The sequence below is a fragment of the Molossus molossus genome, unplaced genomic scaffold, assembly GCF_014108415.1.
Source record: "Molossus molossus isolate mMolMol1 unplaced genomic scaffold, mMolMol1.p scaffold_m16_p_4, whole genome shotgun sequence".
Classification (NCBI taxonomy): Eukaryota; Metazoa; Chordata; class Mammalia; order Chiroptera; family Molossidae; genus Molossus; species Molossus molossus.
The window spans coordinates 19,561,826-19,574,541 of record NW_023425377.1 but is presented as its reverse complement, the minus strand read 5'-3'; the positions used below and the strand labels follow the sequence as shown (position 1 = coordinate 19,574,541).

The 12,716-nt window shown below is 53.4% G+C and overlaps 1 protein-coding gene across 1 annotated transcript in view; it reads left to right on the top strand.

Moving 5' to 3' along the window:
* Positions 1-11,517, top strand: part of GALNT10 (polypeptide N-acetylgalactosaminyltransferase 10) — a 194,576-nt gene extending 183,059 nt beyond the window's left edge. Inside the window, exons 8-12 of the mRNA XM_036240790.1 lie at positions 301-408; positions 5,660-5,881; positions 7,627-7,743; positions 8,825-8,974; positions 9,456-11,517. Coding sequence (XP_036096683.1) covers positions 301-408; positions 5,660-5,881; positions 7,627-7,743; positions 8,825-8,974; positions 9,456-9,614 — 756 coding nt within the window. The 3' untranslated portion in view covers positions 9,615-11,517. The remainder of the gene's footprint in view (positions 1-300; positions 409-5,659; positions 5,882-7,626; positions 7,744-8,824; positions 8,975-9,455) is intronic.
* Positions 11,518-12,716: the final 1,199 nt, after the last annotated feature.

The following is a 12,716-nucleotide window of genomic DNA, read 5'->3' as shown; positions in this document are numbered from 1 at the left end:
TCTGGCTCCACCACTTACTCACCCTGTGGCTTTAGAGAAGCCTCTAAGCTTCTCTGAGCCTCGGTTTCTTCATCTGTGAAATGGAGCTGTCACCACCTACGATACAGGTGTTCTGACGAAGCTGAAGCACGTACGTCGTGTCTGGCAATGAGTAGGCACACGGTGCTGTGTTCTCTCCGTCTCCAGTTCTGGGAACCGGGCTTTAGTCGACGATCCAAGCTGATGCTTCCCATGAATGCGTGAAGGAGGGGACGATGGACTGGAGGCAGAAATATCATCTCTCTCCGTCTCACTCTGCAGGTGTGGATGTGTGGGGGCCGCATGGAGGACATCCCCTGCTCCAGGGTGGGCCATATCTACAGGAAGTATGTGCCCTACAAAGTCCCCGCTGGAGTCAGCCTGGCCCGGGTAAGCTGGCGGCTTCCCTGGAAGGGTTGGGGGAGGGTTGGCCTAGGCTCGTTAGCAGAGCAGAGACCCTCTGAGCACCCGGCACCCCAGGCCAGGTGATCCCTAGGTGTGCCCCCCACCACTCTCCAAGTGCAACCCAGTGTAAAAGCACTTAACGTAAAAGAACTTATTACCTGTGTGACCTTGAGAAGGTTGTTTAACGCCTCTGAGCCTGTGTTTCTGCCTTTGTTTAAAGGAAGCTAATTTTTTCCCAACTTTTAGCATTGCCAGGAGAATGAAGGAGATGGCAGTGTCCCAGCACGTGGCGGGCAAGATGACTTGAGGTGGTAGACATAAGAACATTTTTATTCACGTGTGTTTAAATTAATGTGGATTCGAAATTAACATGTATTAGTGCAGCAAACTTGCGATTTCACAGACCTCATTACTTAGGATAAAGCTAAGTTTGCCCCGGGGAGATGGAAAGAAACTTTCAGTAGATAAATATTAATGCAGGCTGAGTGGTGTGTTTGGGAAATCCTGACACACGACACTTAAAAGTTTCTGGCACAGGGGCCCTTAGTAAATGTCAGTGTCTTTCTGTTTTCCTCACTCCCCACTTTTATTGCCAAAAATTCTGTGTGTCAGACTATTTCAGGCCTTCAGATGGTTTATATTGATCATGGCTTGAACTAAATTGGCCACTGGCTACAAATGGAAATCTGTTAACCAGAGGTTTGGTGTTTTGGGGGGGAGGCGGGTATGAATGATCTCTCACTAAACTTTAATAGTAAATCCTAAAATATGAAGTGTCTTGAGAAAAAGAAAATCAAGGTGACCACAAAAGAAAATGGAAGAGAAGGGCGTGTCCCCAGAGGGTAAAGAGGGTCGCAGGGAGGCTTGGGGACGCTTGAAAGGTCACCTGCTCAGCTTTGCTTGTGGAGACACCCCTCCCCTCCCCCACCACCCCAACAGTGCCTCCATCCTGTAAGACTGTTTGGCATCAGCCGACGACGTGCCGGATTGCAGCCCTGGGTCCTGGAAGAGCCTCTGCCCTGCAATTTACAAGAAGACTTCGAGGTTCTAAGAGGCAGCGGTCTCCCCGGCTCCATCCGAGGATGGGAAGCTGTCTTTTGAGGCGGCTTGCTACCAGGCTATGCGGCCGGCCTTGAGGGAAAGGAGGGTCGACAGTGCCCTCTAGTGGTCGAAGGTTGCAACAACAGCGGCCCAGCCTTTTGCTCTTTGGACAGCTCCATCCAACTGGGGACGGGTTCTAGGTTCAGCAGGAGAAGCAAGAATCATGATTCATCTGAAATACCATTTGCAATCTCAGAGAAGGTGTCAGGCAGGAAAACAGCACAACATCTTCAGTAAGCCAAGACCGACTCTTCCAGCTCTTAAGGACGGTGGGACCATGGGCAGACCTATGACCCCTGAACTGTTCCCAAACATCCTCTCCCTGTCCAGAGCTGTCATTTATAAGATCCGCCTTGTAAAGAGGCACTACCCCTTCCTGTTTATGGAACCCAGATGGATTCAGGGGTAACAGCTAACTATAGTAACACAAAAACTTCTGTGAGGTGGGCATCTCTCGAAGCATCCTTCGTACTTATCCGACTTAAATCTCACTTGTTTTTAATCCCCATTTTAGACATGAGGAAAGTGAAACATAGGGACATTAAGTACCCAGAGCCAGAACTCAAACCCACTTTAGGTCTGACCGGTGCCTGGGACAGAGCATTTGTCCCTTAAATAGTCACTGCTGGTGTTAATACCAATATTCAGGTCAGCATCAACATTAGCAAGACGGGAAGTTTATTTCGATGTCTTATCTGAATTCCGTGTTTATACATCTGAACTTCTGTTTGTCCTGAATCAGCTTCCTGTGCCCTGAAACCCGTTAACCATTAGAGTGGCGCCCATGGAAATGTGCAGCACCACAGAGCTGGCTGGTCCCCTGACGTCCGATCTCAGTGTCTAACTACCCTCGTCTGGTTGCAGATCAGCTTCTAAATGTTTGCTCCGTGTATGAACAACCAGTTCCTTCTAGAGCATTCTCTCCGGGAACATCATTTTGATAGATTTGAGGAGAGGTTGTCTCAAAGCCCTGAGAGGGCCCGGTACAGAGGGCAGCCAGCGTCGTGCTGAACTTGTGCCAAACCCGGGAGGACAGGCAGCCAGACAGCAGTGAGTCGCACTGCGGGAGGAGGGCTGACCACCGGCGTGCGGCCTCCAGAGCAAGCAGCCAGCCTTCACTGGTTCACTGATGTGCTAGAATCCTCTCTCTCTCTGGGAAAGGGGTCTCAGGGAAGGCAGTGACAGAAACCCATTCAAACTTGGCGAAACCAAACTGGAGGCTTACTCCAAGAATCGGGCAAATCTCTGTCATCCAGGCACAAGAAGCGCAGACTGGGGCCCAGAACTAGGAAGGCGTTAGGAGGAGGAATAAGAGGACCGTGCAGCCCACTGGAGTCCTAGGGTCCCTTCATGATTGTAATAGAAATAGATGTAACAGAAATAAAGTCCTTTACATTAGTCCAGTCACCTGTACAAAAGTTCAAGATCTGGAAGACATGACTTATTACACTGAGTCTGGAAAATGCAGTGTTCATTGAAATAGCAATTTATTTATTTTATTTTCCTTTTTTTTTTTTTTTTAATTTCTTGGAGTGATATTGGTTCACAAAACCGTACAGGTTTCAAGTGTATAACTGAACAAAATATCATCTGCTCACTGCATTGTGTGTCCATCGCCCCAAGCAAAGTCCCTTTCCGTCCCCCTTTTCTACCCCTTTGCTCACCTTCATCTACCCCCCAACCTTCCTTTCCCTCTGGCAAAAAAAAAAAAATAGTAATTTAAATATCAACTAAAATTAAAATATGTGGGATTTGATCCTTTGAGAATGACACTGGTGAATCTCGGCACCTTTCCTTGGTCAGAGTGGCCGCCCTTGCCTGTGGCTGGAGCAAACTGGACAATGGGCCACAGGACCTGGGGAGCGGGCAGCCCGCAGCAAGGAGAGCTCCAGCTCTTGGCCTCCGGCTTCCTCTGGGCACAGCTTGCAATTAAACCCGGACTTTGCCTGCAGGGGCCTGCTGGGGACCTCTCTTTCTGGGTGACTGCTGACCTCTTCAGCACTCAGGAGGGAGGCAGTGGCGAGAGAAGTCCTTAGTTTCTTAGTTCCAAACTCAGAGCCACACAATCGAGGAGTTGGTGAGTTTTGTCTTTGGTACCAGGGCCTCCCTCCTGTTGGTTTCCTTCCTCCTCACTCAGGCCAAACTGTTTTCCTGGAGCCCGTGAGCTAAGAATGGTTTTTATATTTTAAAATAGTTGGTGGGGGGGGGATCAAAAGAAGATTATTTTGCGAAACATGAAAATGAAATTTCAATGTCCATAAAGTTTTATTGGCACGCAGCCACACGCATTGGTTTACATCGTGTCTAGGGCTGCTTTATAGCTACATCATCAGAGTTGAGATCATATGGTTTGCAAAGCCTAAAATATTTATTATCTGGCCCTTTACAGAAAACATTTGCCGACCAACCGACCCTCCCCTCCCTGCCTTACGTCTGCTTCTAGGGCAGTCATTTACACTGAGGTGTGAATGACTGATAACAGCCTAAGTGCTGACTCCCTTTTAGCCTTCAGAAGAACATTTGGATCGCAGTAGGGAAAAAAAATTTTTTTATGATGGAGATAAAGCCTGGAGACCTAAATGTGTGTGTGTGGAGGATGGGGGGATTGCTGGCCACAGCCAGGGGTTACAGGGTGATCTTTTTTGAGCAGGGACTCCCCCTAAACCCTGAGCGGTGCCCTCGCAGCGCCAGCAGGTGGTGTCTCCACTGCAGATGGGACAGGAACGTTCATCTCAGTCACACAGTTTGCTCTCCTGCATCTGCTCGCAAGCAGGGATTTCCTCACCTGCCGCTTCTACTCACCAACAACGTGGTTACATTTTATATGGATTATCCTTCAAAATAAAAGTAGCAGCAACTGTCCCACCTTAAAAAGTTATTTCAAATTCCAGCTGCTGATGGAATTCTACCTTTTGGTTGCAAAATATCATTTGTTTTTACCATGCAACTTGGTCGGCACTTTTAGTTGAAAATGAAAGAAACCGCCCTGGCCGGTTTGGCTCAGCGGTTAGAGCGTCCGCCTGCGGTCCAGAGAGACCCGGGTTCGGTTCCCGCTAAGGGCATGTACCTCGGTTGCAGTTTGTCCCCGGCCCTGGTTGGTCGTGCGGGTGGCAGCCACTCGATGTGTCCCTTCACATCGATGTTTCCCTCTCTTCCTCTCTCTCCCTCCCACTCTATCTGTACAAAAAAAAAAAAAAGGAAAAATGTCCTCGGGTGAGGATTAAAAAAAAAGAAAATGAAAGAAACCCAACTTAAATTGGCTTAAGCAGAAAGGGAGCTGACTGACTGGTGTAAATGGAAAGTCCTGAGGTGGTTCAGGCTTCAGGCATGGCTGGATTCAGGTACTAAAAGAGGAGTGTGTTCCTCGCTCCAGCCCTCAGCTCTGTTTCATTCTGGGTTGACATCAGCCGTAGACAGGCTTCCCATACAGCCCAGCTGCTCTGGTTGGCACTGTACCCATGAGAGCAATCCAAACAGAAACACAGCAGTTCTTTTTCAGGTTCCAGCAAAATTCCTGGGCTAGTCAATGCCTGCTGGTTCTGATTGGCTTGGCTTAGGTCACGTGCTCACTGCTGACCAATCCCTGTGTCCAGGGCAGTCTGTATTCCCATTAGCCAGGCTGAGTCCTGTGCCACAGGAGGTAACAGTGCGGCAAAGGTGGGTCCCGGAAGGAAAACGAGTGGAAGCCTGTCACTAGAGAAAAAGAGGGCATGGAAATGGGCAGGCAAAACAGCAGCAGCCTGTTCCTCAGTCATACGCTGTAGAGTCCTTAAAACATAAATAGCCCTGGCGGGCATGGCTCAGCTGATTGGAGTGTCATCCTGTGCACCAGAAGGTGGCAGGTTCGATTCCGGGTCAGGGCTCATGCCTGGGTTGCAAGTTCAATCCCTAGTAGGGACGTGCGTATGGGAGGCAACCAATCGATGTTTCTCTCTCATTTCAATGCTTTTCTCTCTCTCCCTTCCTCTCTCTCTTTAAAAACAAAACAGAAACACATAACTAATAGACATAGAGGGCTTACAAAGATGGTGGAGCTAGGGTCCTTGACCTCAACCTCCAGAGCCCTTTGCACCCTACACCCAGGCCTCAGCCCCCCGGAGTGCCTGACCCTTGCACCTGCCTGTCGCCCCTGCAGAACCTGAAGCGCGTGGCCGAAGTGTGGATGGACGAGTACGCGGAGCACATCTACCAGCGCAGGCCCGAGTACCGCCACCTCTCCGCGGGCGACGTGGCCGCGCAGAAGAAGCTCCGCAGCTCCCTCGGCTGCAAGAGTTTCAAGTGGTTCATGACCGAGATCGCCTGGGACCTGCCCAAGTTCTACCCGCCTGTGGAGCCCCCCGCCGCAGCCTGGGGGGAGGTGAGTCTGGAGGGTAGGACCACCTACATTATTGGGGCCCGGTGCAAAATGCAGACGTGGACCCCTATTCTCAAGACAGGGAAAAGTGCCGATAAAAGCATAAAATGAAAACTCTTTCTTGTTTTTCCCAGTTTCTCTCTAGTCTTGTTGTTTTTATTCTTGTTGTTTTGAGGGGGTTTTTGTTTGTTTGTTTGTTTGTTTCTGTTTAATGATCTAAGTAGAGAAAAATTAAAACTTTAAATGATTAGCATAAATTTTACCATTCATCTTTATATTATGCACTGCTGGTTTGGGGGGAGGTGTTTGTTTTTTTTATTTTCTTTTCCTTTATTGATTTCAGAGAGAGAGGAAGTGAGAGATAGAAACGTGGATGAGAGAGACCATCGATTGGCGCCTCCTGCGTGCCCCCCACTGGGGATCCGGCCCACAACCTGGGCATGTGTCCTGACCGGGAATGGAACTGGCAACCTCTTGGTACATGGGTGGACACTCAACTACTGAGCCACACCGGCAGGACTGGTTTTAGGTTTTAAATGCACGTAGTAGGATTTAACGCATGTGCGGAGTTGGTGAGATTTCACCATGTGTATTTCAACCTTGTGCACACGTGTATATCTTACCGAAACGGTGGAAACACACCGCACCAAATGAACTAAGCTGATTGTGCTTCCCTTACAGATGAACAGACGCAGCAGAAAGGAACGTGGACACTCACAGAGCACGTGTCACCTCTGCTCAGTCTGCTCCTTGGTCCCATCAGATTTCACTCCCAGGTTCAAAGATACAGTACTGCAGGTGTTAAGGCAGAGACACAGAGCTTTAGTCCAGCACAGGCCCCTCTGAGTGGGGTCCTGGGCGGTGGCCATGAAGCCAGCCCAGCTGCAGGAGGCAGGCAGTCTTAGCAGGGGGAGCGCTCAGAGGACCCTCTCATTTGTACGTGGACGTAGTGGGGCTTGGGGGGAGAGCAGATTCTCTGAGAGGGGCTGGGGAGTCCTCCTTTCCCACGCCCCAGCTCCAGGCCCACCCTGCCCTGAGACCACCTGCTCTAAGACAGCAGGGGCGCCCGCGGTGTGGCTCAGCGGACTGAGCGGCATCCCGTGGACTGAGAGGGCCCGGCTGATTCTGGGTCAGGACACACGCCCCGGTTGCAGGCTCCATCCCCGATAAGAGGCGTACAGGAGGCAGCCAATCGATGTTACTCTCTCACATCAATGTTTCTATCTCTCCCTTCCTCTCTCTAAAAAAAATCAATAAAAACATATTTTAAAAAAAGACTAGCAAGCAGGGCCCTGGCCGGTTTGGCTCAGCGGTTAGAGCGTTGGCCTGTGGTCTGGAGAGACCCGGGTTCGGTTCCCACTAAGGGCACGTAACTTAGGTTGCAGTTTGTCCCCGGCCCTGGTTGGGTCGTGTGGGTGGCAACCACTTGATGTGTCCCTTTCACGTCGATGTTTCTCTCTCTCTGTCTCTCTCCCACTCTATCTGAATAAAATATCGAAAAATATCCTCAGGTGAGGATTAAAAAAAAATAAAAAAGACTAGCAGGGATTAGAGGAGTTCCTCTCTGTGGGCTGAATATTGCTTTACTGAGGGGCTCCAGGCACTGCCCAGCCCCGGGCAGGCTTCACCAGGACAGCTCAGAGCTCAGCCCATGCCAGGTCTCTGCTTCCCGTCCCTGCTCCAGCCCCGCAGGGGCCCGGGGGGCATCTGGAGGTGCCTCACTGGTTACTCCTTTCCTCCTCGTCCAGATTCGCAGTGTGGGCACAGGACTGTGTGCGGACACCAAGCACGGGGCCCTGGGCTCCCTGCTGAGGCTGGAGAGCTGCGTCCGGGGCCGTGGGGAGGCCGCCTGGAACAACATGCAGGTGAGGCCTTTCCCGGGACTGGCAGCCGGCTCTCTGTGCTCACGTGCTCAGGACTGGGAGGGACGGGCCGCGGTCAGTGCTGAGTGACAGGAGTCAGCCCAGGGGACAAGTCATGAAAGCTTCCTGAACTCCTCGGAAAGAGGAGTCCTTCACACTGTGATTAAGCCAGCAGTGGGGCTGCTGGTACAAACACAGTGAGAATGGCCTTCGCTGACAGAGGGAGTGGCTGGCTCCGGTCACTGGAAAGTCTAGATGATGTCATCGGGGTCTCTCCAGGGTCCCAGTTCTGTTTCCCTGTCGGCTCCCCGTGTGGTGGCAGCTGCCACACCAGCAGGGAGGCTTCCAGCCCCGGGGAGAAGGCTCATGACCTCGAGAGGCCTGGAAAAGCCTGGGCTCTCGGTGCTGGCTTCCCCGGCCAGTGAGGCCAGTGACGGTGCGATCCGGCCACAAGCTCACTTCTGCAGCCTGGGCCATGGCCAGCCTCCCCTGCGGAGAAGGAGAAGAGAGACGGGATTGGGTCCCCCAGGGATCACTCCCGAGGGGTGTTCTCAGAAGAAGGGAGTGCAAGCCAGCCTCCGGGCAAGCGGCCCGCTCGGGAAGCCGCAGCTAGCGTCGTGTGCGTCTGTGCTCCAAGCGCACCCTCTGACTCTGGCTCAGGGTGTTGTTAGGTCTCCTTCCTGCGGGTCTGCTGGCCTTCTGGGTGTCCCCTAATGCAAGCCGATAGGCGGGTCCTGCGCAGACGCCGAAGTCAGAGGACCCGCGCTGAGAACAGCAGGCACCGCCACAGCGCCCAGCCCCCCCCCATGCCCTCCCCATCCTTTCCCGGTAACAGTTCTCCTTAGCTAGTGGCGCTCCTTGACTAACTCTTCTGAATTCTCCAAGGCTACGATTTGGGGAATTTGTTTCAAAATACGGTGGGGGGTGAGGGTCAAGTTGTAACAAGGGTCACCACAAGGTGATGGGAACAGAAGTGGCCAGTGTACCCTTTTTCTGGGCCTCTCTATGTAAGTTTTTCCATAATTATAAAAGAAAGAAAGTCCCCTGGCTCTGCCGTTTCATCATGATGCCCCTGTGCGTCCAGGTATTCACCTTCACCTGGAGAGAAGACATCCGGCCCGGAGACCCCCAGCACACCAAGAAGTTCTGCTTTGACGCCGTCTCCCACACCAGCCCGGTCACCCTGTACGACTGCCACAGCATGAAGGGCAACCAGCTGTGGAAGTACCGGAAGGTAAGGCAGCCTGGGTGGGGGAACAGGGCGACCTGCTCGGTGTAAAAAGCAAGAAAGAAAGCGATGTAGCACCTCTCTCCCCCCAGCACAACGCGCTCACTCCTGCCCGACTTCCCAGACAACGAGAGAAGCCAGAGATCCAGAGTTTTATGTGGCATCTCTAGAATCTGAAATGTTGGCAGCTGAGCCCATTCAACACACACACACACACACACACACACACACACACACACACTGAGGACCAATGAATCTGACTGCAGACGGGCAGTGATTAGGGCCCAGGACGGGCATGCTTCAGTTTATACCCACATTCCCGTGGGCAATCTCAGGCACATGGCAGGGTCTCACTGTGTGCTCAGGAGGCAAGCACACAGGTCTGGGAGCCCCGGCCAGTCGCTGCCTCCTGCCTCCTTGCTGTTCTGCTGCTGCTGTTTGCCTGTGTCCCCAGCGCTGCCTGGCTGATGACCTCTGTGTTTTGCAGGACCGGACCCTGTACCACCCCGTCAGCGGCAGTTGCATGGATTGCAGTGAGAGTGACCACAGGATCTTCATGAACACCTGCAACCCCTCCTCTCCCACCCAGCAGTGGCTGTTTGAACACACCAACTCAACAGTCCTGGAAAAATTCAATAGAAACTGAGCTCACGCGTCTCCGCGGCAGGCTGGTGGGGCTGTCCCTGCCACTCACCGCAGCCTCCTCTCCGGAGGGGGAGGGGGCAGGGCTTCCGCGGACACCGTGACGCAAAGGTGCTGGCCAGTCAGTCCAGGGCAAAGCGGGCTCGTGAACTGGGGCCAGGCATCTGCCTGGTCCTGGAGGCTCTGAGCGGTGCAGGCAGTGTGGAGAGCAGACCCCATACGTGGTCCCACGAGAAGCAAAGCCTGCTTGAACCTTCTCCACTCTGTCACTATGTTCCCTCGAGCACTCTGCCAGGGCAGCCCTGGGCTAACTGAGGCTCGTCTGTGACAGTCCTTTCGGAAGAGGCGAAGTGCCTGTTGGGCAGCTGTGAGCACGCTGCCCCCGTCTGCAGCAGAAGAGGGCGTGCCTCGGGCCGCTGGGGTCAGCCTTCGAGAGCTTGCCTGTCGTGGGGTCTGTTCTCGGTCACAGCCCAGGTCATGCAGCCGCAGGCCATACCTGGGCCCTCGGAGTGCTCAGTCCTGAGCCCTGGCCAGCTGCCAGGCCTGGGGTCAGCCGCCGGACCCTCAGACGCTCCTCTGCAGCCGTTGCTCTCTGGTTACCTGAAATGCCCCCCTTGGCGCCCTCCCGGCACCAGGGCAGCCCAGCCGCTGCTTTTCCAGACTGATTCAGACGGCCGAGGGCGCGTGGAAGAGGCCTAGTAAGATCTCCAAACTCCACGCTCGGCCGAAGGTCCCTGGCCCTGGCCTCCATGTCTCTCCTCTTCCCTCCCTCCCCTCTCCCTCTCGCAGCCACTCGCCTCAGGAGGGGAACAGAGTGCGGGTGCTCACCTCACAAAGTCTGGAGGCCTTCAGGGCAGACCACAGCCAAGAGGCCTAGTCTCTGACCTCATCACCGTTCTAGTTCTCACACTGAACTGGAGAATCTTTAAAGAACTCTGTCATTTGATCCCAGACTAGAATGCTGCGCAGGACTCTGGCATCCAGTGTGGGTTCTAGCATGTTGTGGTTAAAGGAGCCAGCCAGCCACAGTACAGTGGAGGCAGCCCTCAGCCTAGGACAGTCAGTGAAACCCGGGTTGGTGGTGCTGGGGGAGGCGGGGCTGTCCATCTCCCTTCCAGAGGCCTTGTTAGGACAGGGTCCTCCGCAGACCTGAAGCCCTGCAGCCTCCCGTCTGCGTCAGGGGAGCCAGTGGAGAAGAGAACCCCGTGTTCCCGGGACAGATGCACACCCAGCTCCATGCCAGTCCTTCCTGTTTACCTTTTACTTTGTTAATTACATGTCAGACTCCCCCAGGGCTCCCCAACTAATAGGAAGCATTTCTGTAACCAGCCTGCCTCCCACTGATTCAGAAATGGAAATCGCATTCTACAGCCTATGGCTTCCATCAGCTAGCCCAGAAACACTTGAAATCGGTATTCCAATTAGAGTTGGGTCTCTCGATTTTATCATTTGCCAATTAAATAACTGAGACATAAATCTGGGAACAGAGCCACAGATCTGCCTTTGAGATGCTGGCTGATCTCAAGGCCTTCTGTGATCGGGGGGAGGGGGATAAACATTCCCGGTCACGACCACCCCGGTGAAGCGTGCGGCTGGCAGAGTATCACTCCTCGCCCCGCGCAGCCCTGCTCTGGCCACTCTCCGCGGCAGAGGCTGCCCGTGCTGGCGCTCGCTTGTGGGGCCCCAGCGGCTGTCTTTAGAAGTGGCTCTCGGTGGGAAGGAGTAAAGATGAGGCCCCTTCCAGAATCTAGGATAATGAGTGTTGTAATTTGGAGAGTGGAGTTAGGATTCATCATCCAAGAGCAATGCAGCATCATTAAAATAAAAACTGTGCCTTTTTAAAAGAAAAAAAAATGCAAATGTACAGCAGATCCCTAAACTTGAACCATTTCCTAGTGCCTTGCTAGACAAACATAAAGGGGCAGGGTTGGGGGGGGTTGTTTTTTGTGTGTGTGGGGGTGCCGTTTCTGTTGGATGAGTGTGTGTTTCTTAATGTCTAATTTCAAGCAGGAGATGTTGGGCCTAGAACAGGATCGGAGATGGACGTGCCCCCGGGCAGGGGCCAGAAGTTGTCCCAGTTAATGTGAGTGACACTCCAGATCAAAAGGGCAGCTGGACAGCTTGTGCAGTTTGTGGCCGAGAAGAGCCTCCACAGCCCCTGGGAGGGGCCCTGTTTGAGGCCATGCCTGCAGCCCCCATCCGAGCCCCAGACAGAGTGCAGAGCACGGGCTGGATCTCCAAATGGTCGCACTCCAAGTGGATGACAGCGTTCTGGGCACGACCAGGCCTCGTGTGGAGAGCAGGAGCAGCCCTCAGCCCGCCTCTCTCCCGTCCTTTGGGTCTGCTTTTGCACTCTCGGCCAGGGATGGGCAGGGTGTCTGAGCATTCTGGCCTTTGTCATCGCTGAGCCCACATCGCTGGCAGGTGACAAAAGTGCGTGACAGGGATGGCAGGAGACAAGCTCACTGCCGAGCTGACCAGCTGGCTGGTGGCAAATACTGGCCACTCATTGTTTTGGCCTCATTCTCTTTTTAAACTCGCTGTCTTAAGGATTTCAGATCCCCGCTCACGCCCCCAGCTGATGCCCAGAGAAAACAGCCGGGAGCCTCTGGAGGGGCTCTCAGCCAAGAAAGTGGTGGGACTGGGCCCTGTCCTCTGAAGCCTGTATTCTGAGCATGAGGTCACGGAACACGAGTGGCTAGAAAGTATGACCATGTGGCCCGCCAGCAGCCCTTCCAAACGGGACTCCAGAAACATTTCGGAGTCCAAAGAGCATCTGGGCCGGCGTACAAGGGCTTTGGGGGTGGCCGTGTGAACACCAGTGCACCTTGGGCCTCCAGCCTGAGCCCGGTTCAACTCTGAAACACCGGAAACTGTGATTCTCCCCTTCAGGAAGAAATCTGCTGTGGAGCGGGGGGAGGGGAGTGACATTAGGTCCAGGGGAGAGCGCAGTTGAAGACAGAGCATACGGATCCCCGAAGTCCACATGTATTTACTTTTCAAACCTCCTACCTGTTGAATTTCCTTTTCTCCCTAAGAAAGCGGTGGCATCCTTGAGCATGGCTCCGCGTCCCGTTTGTTGTCTCCGGAGCCTCATAGAGGGCCG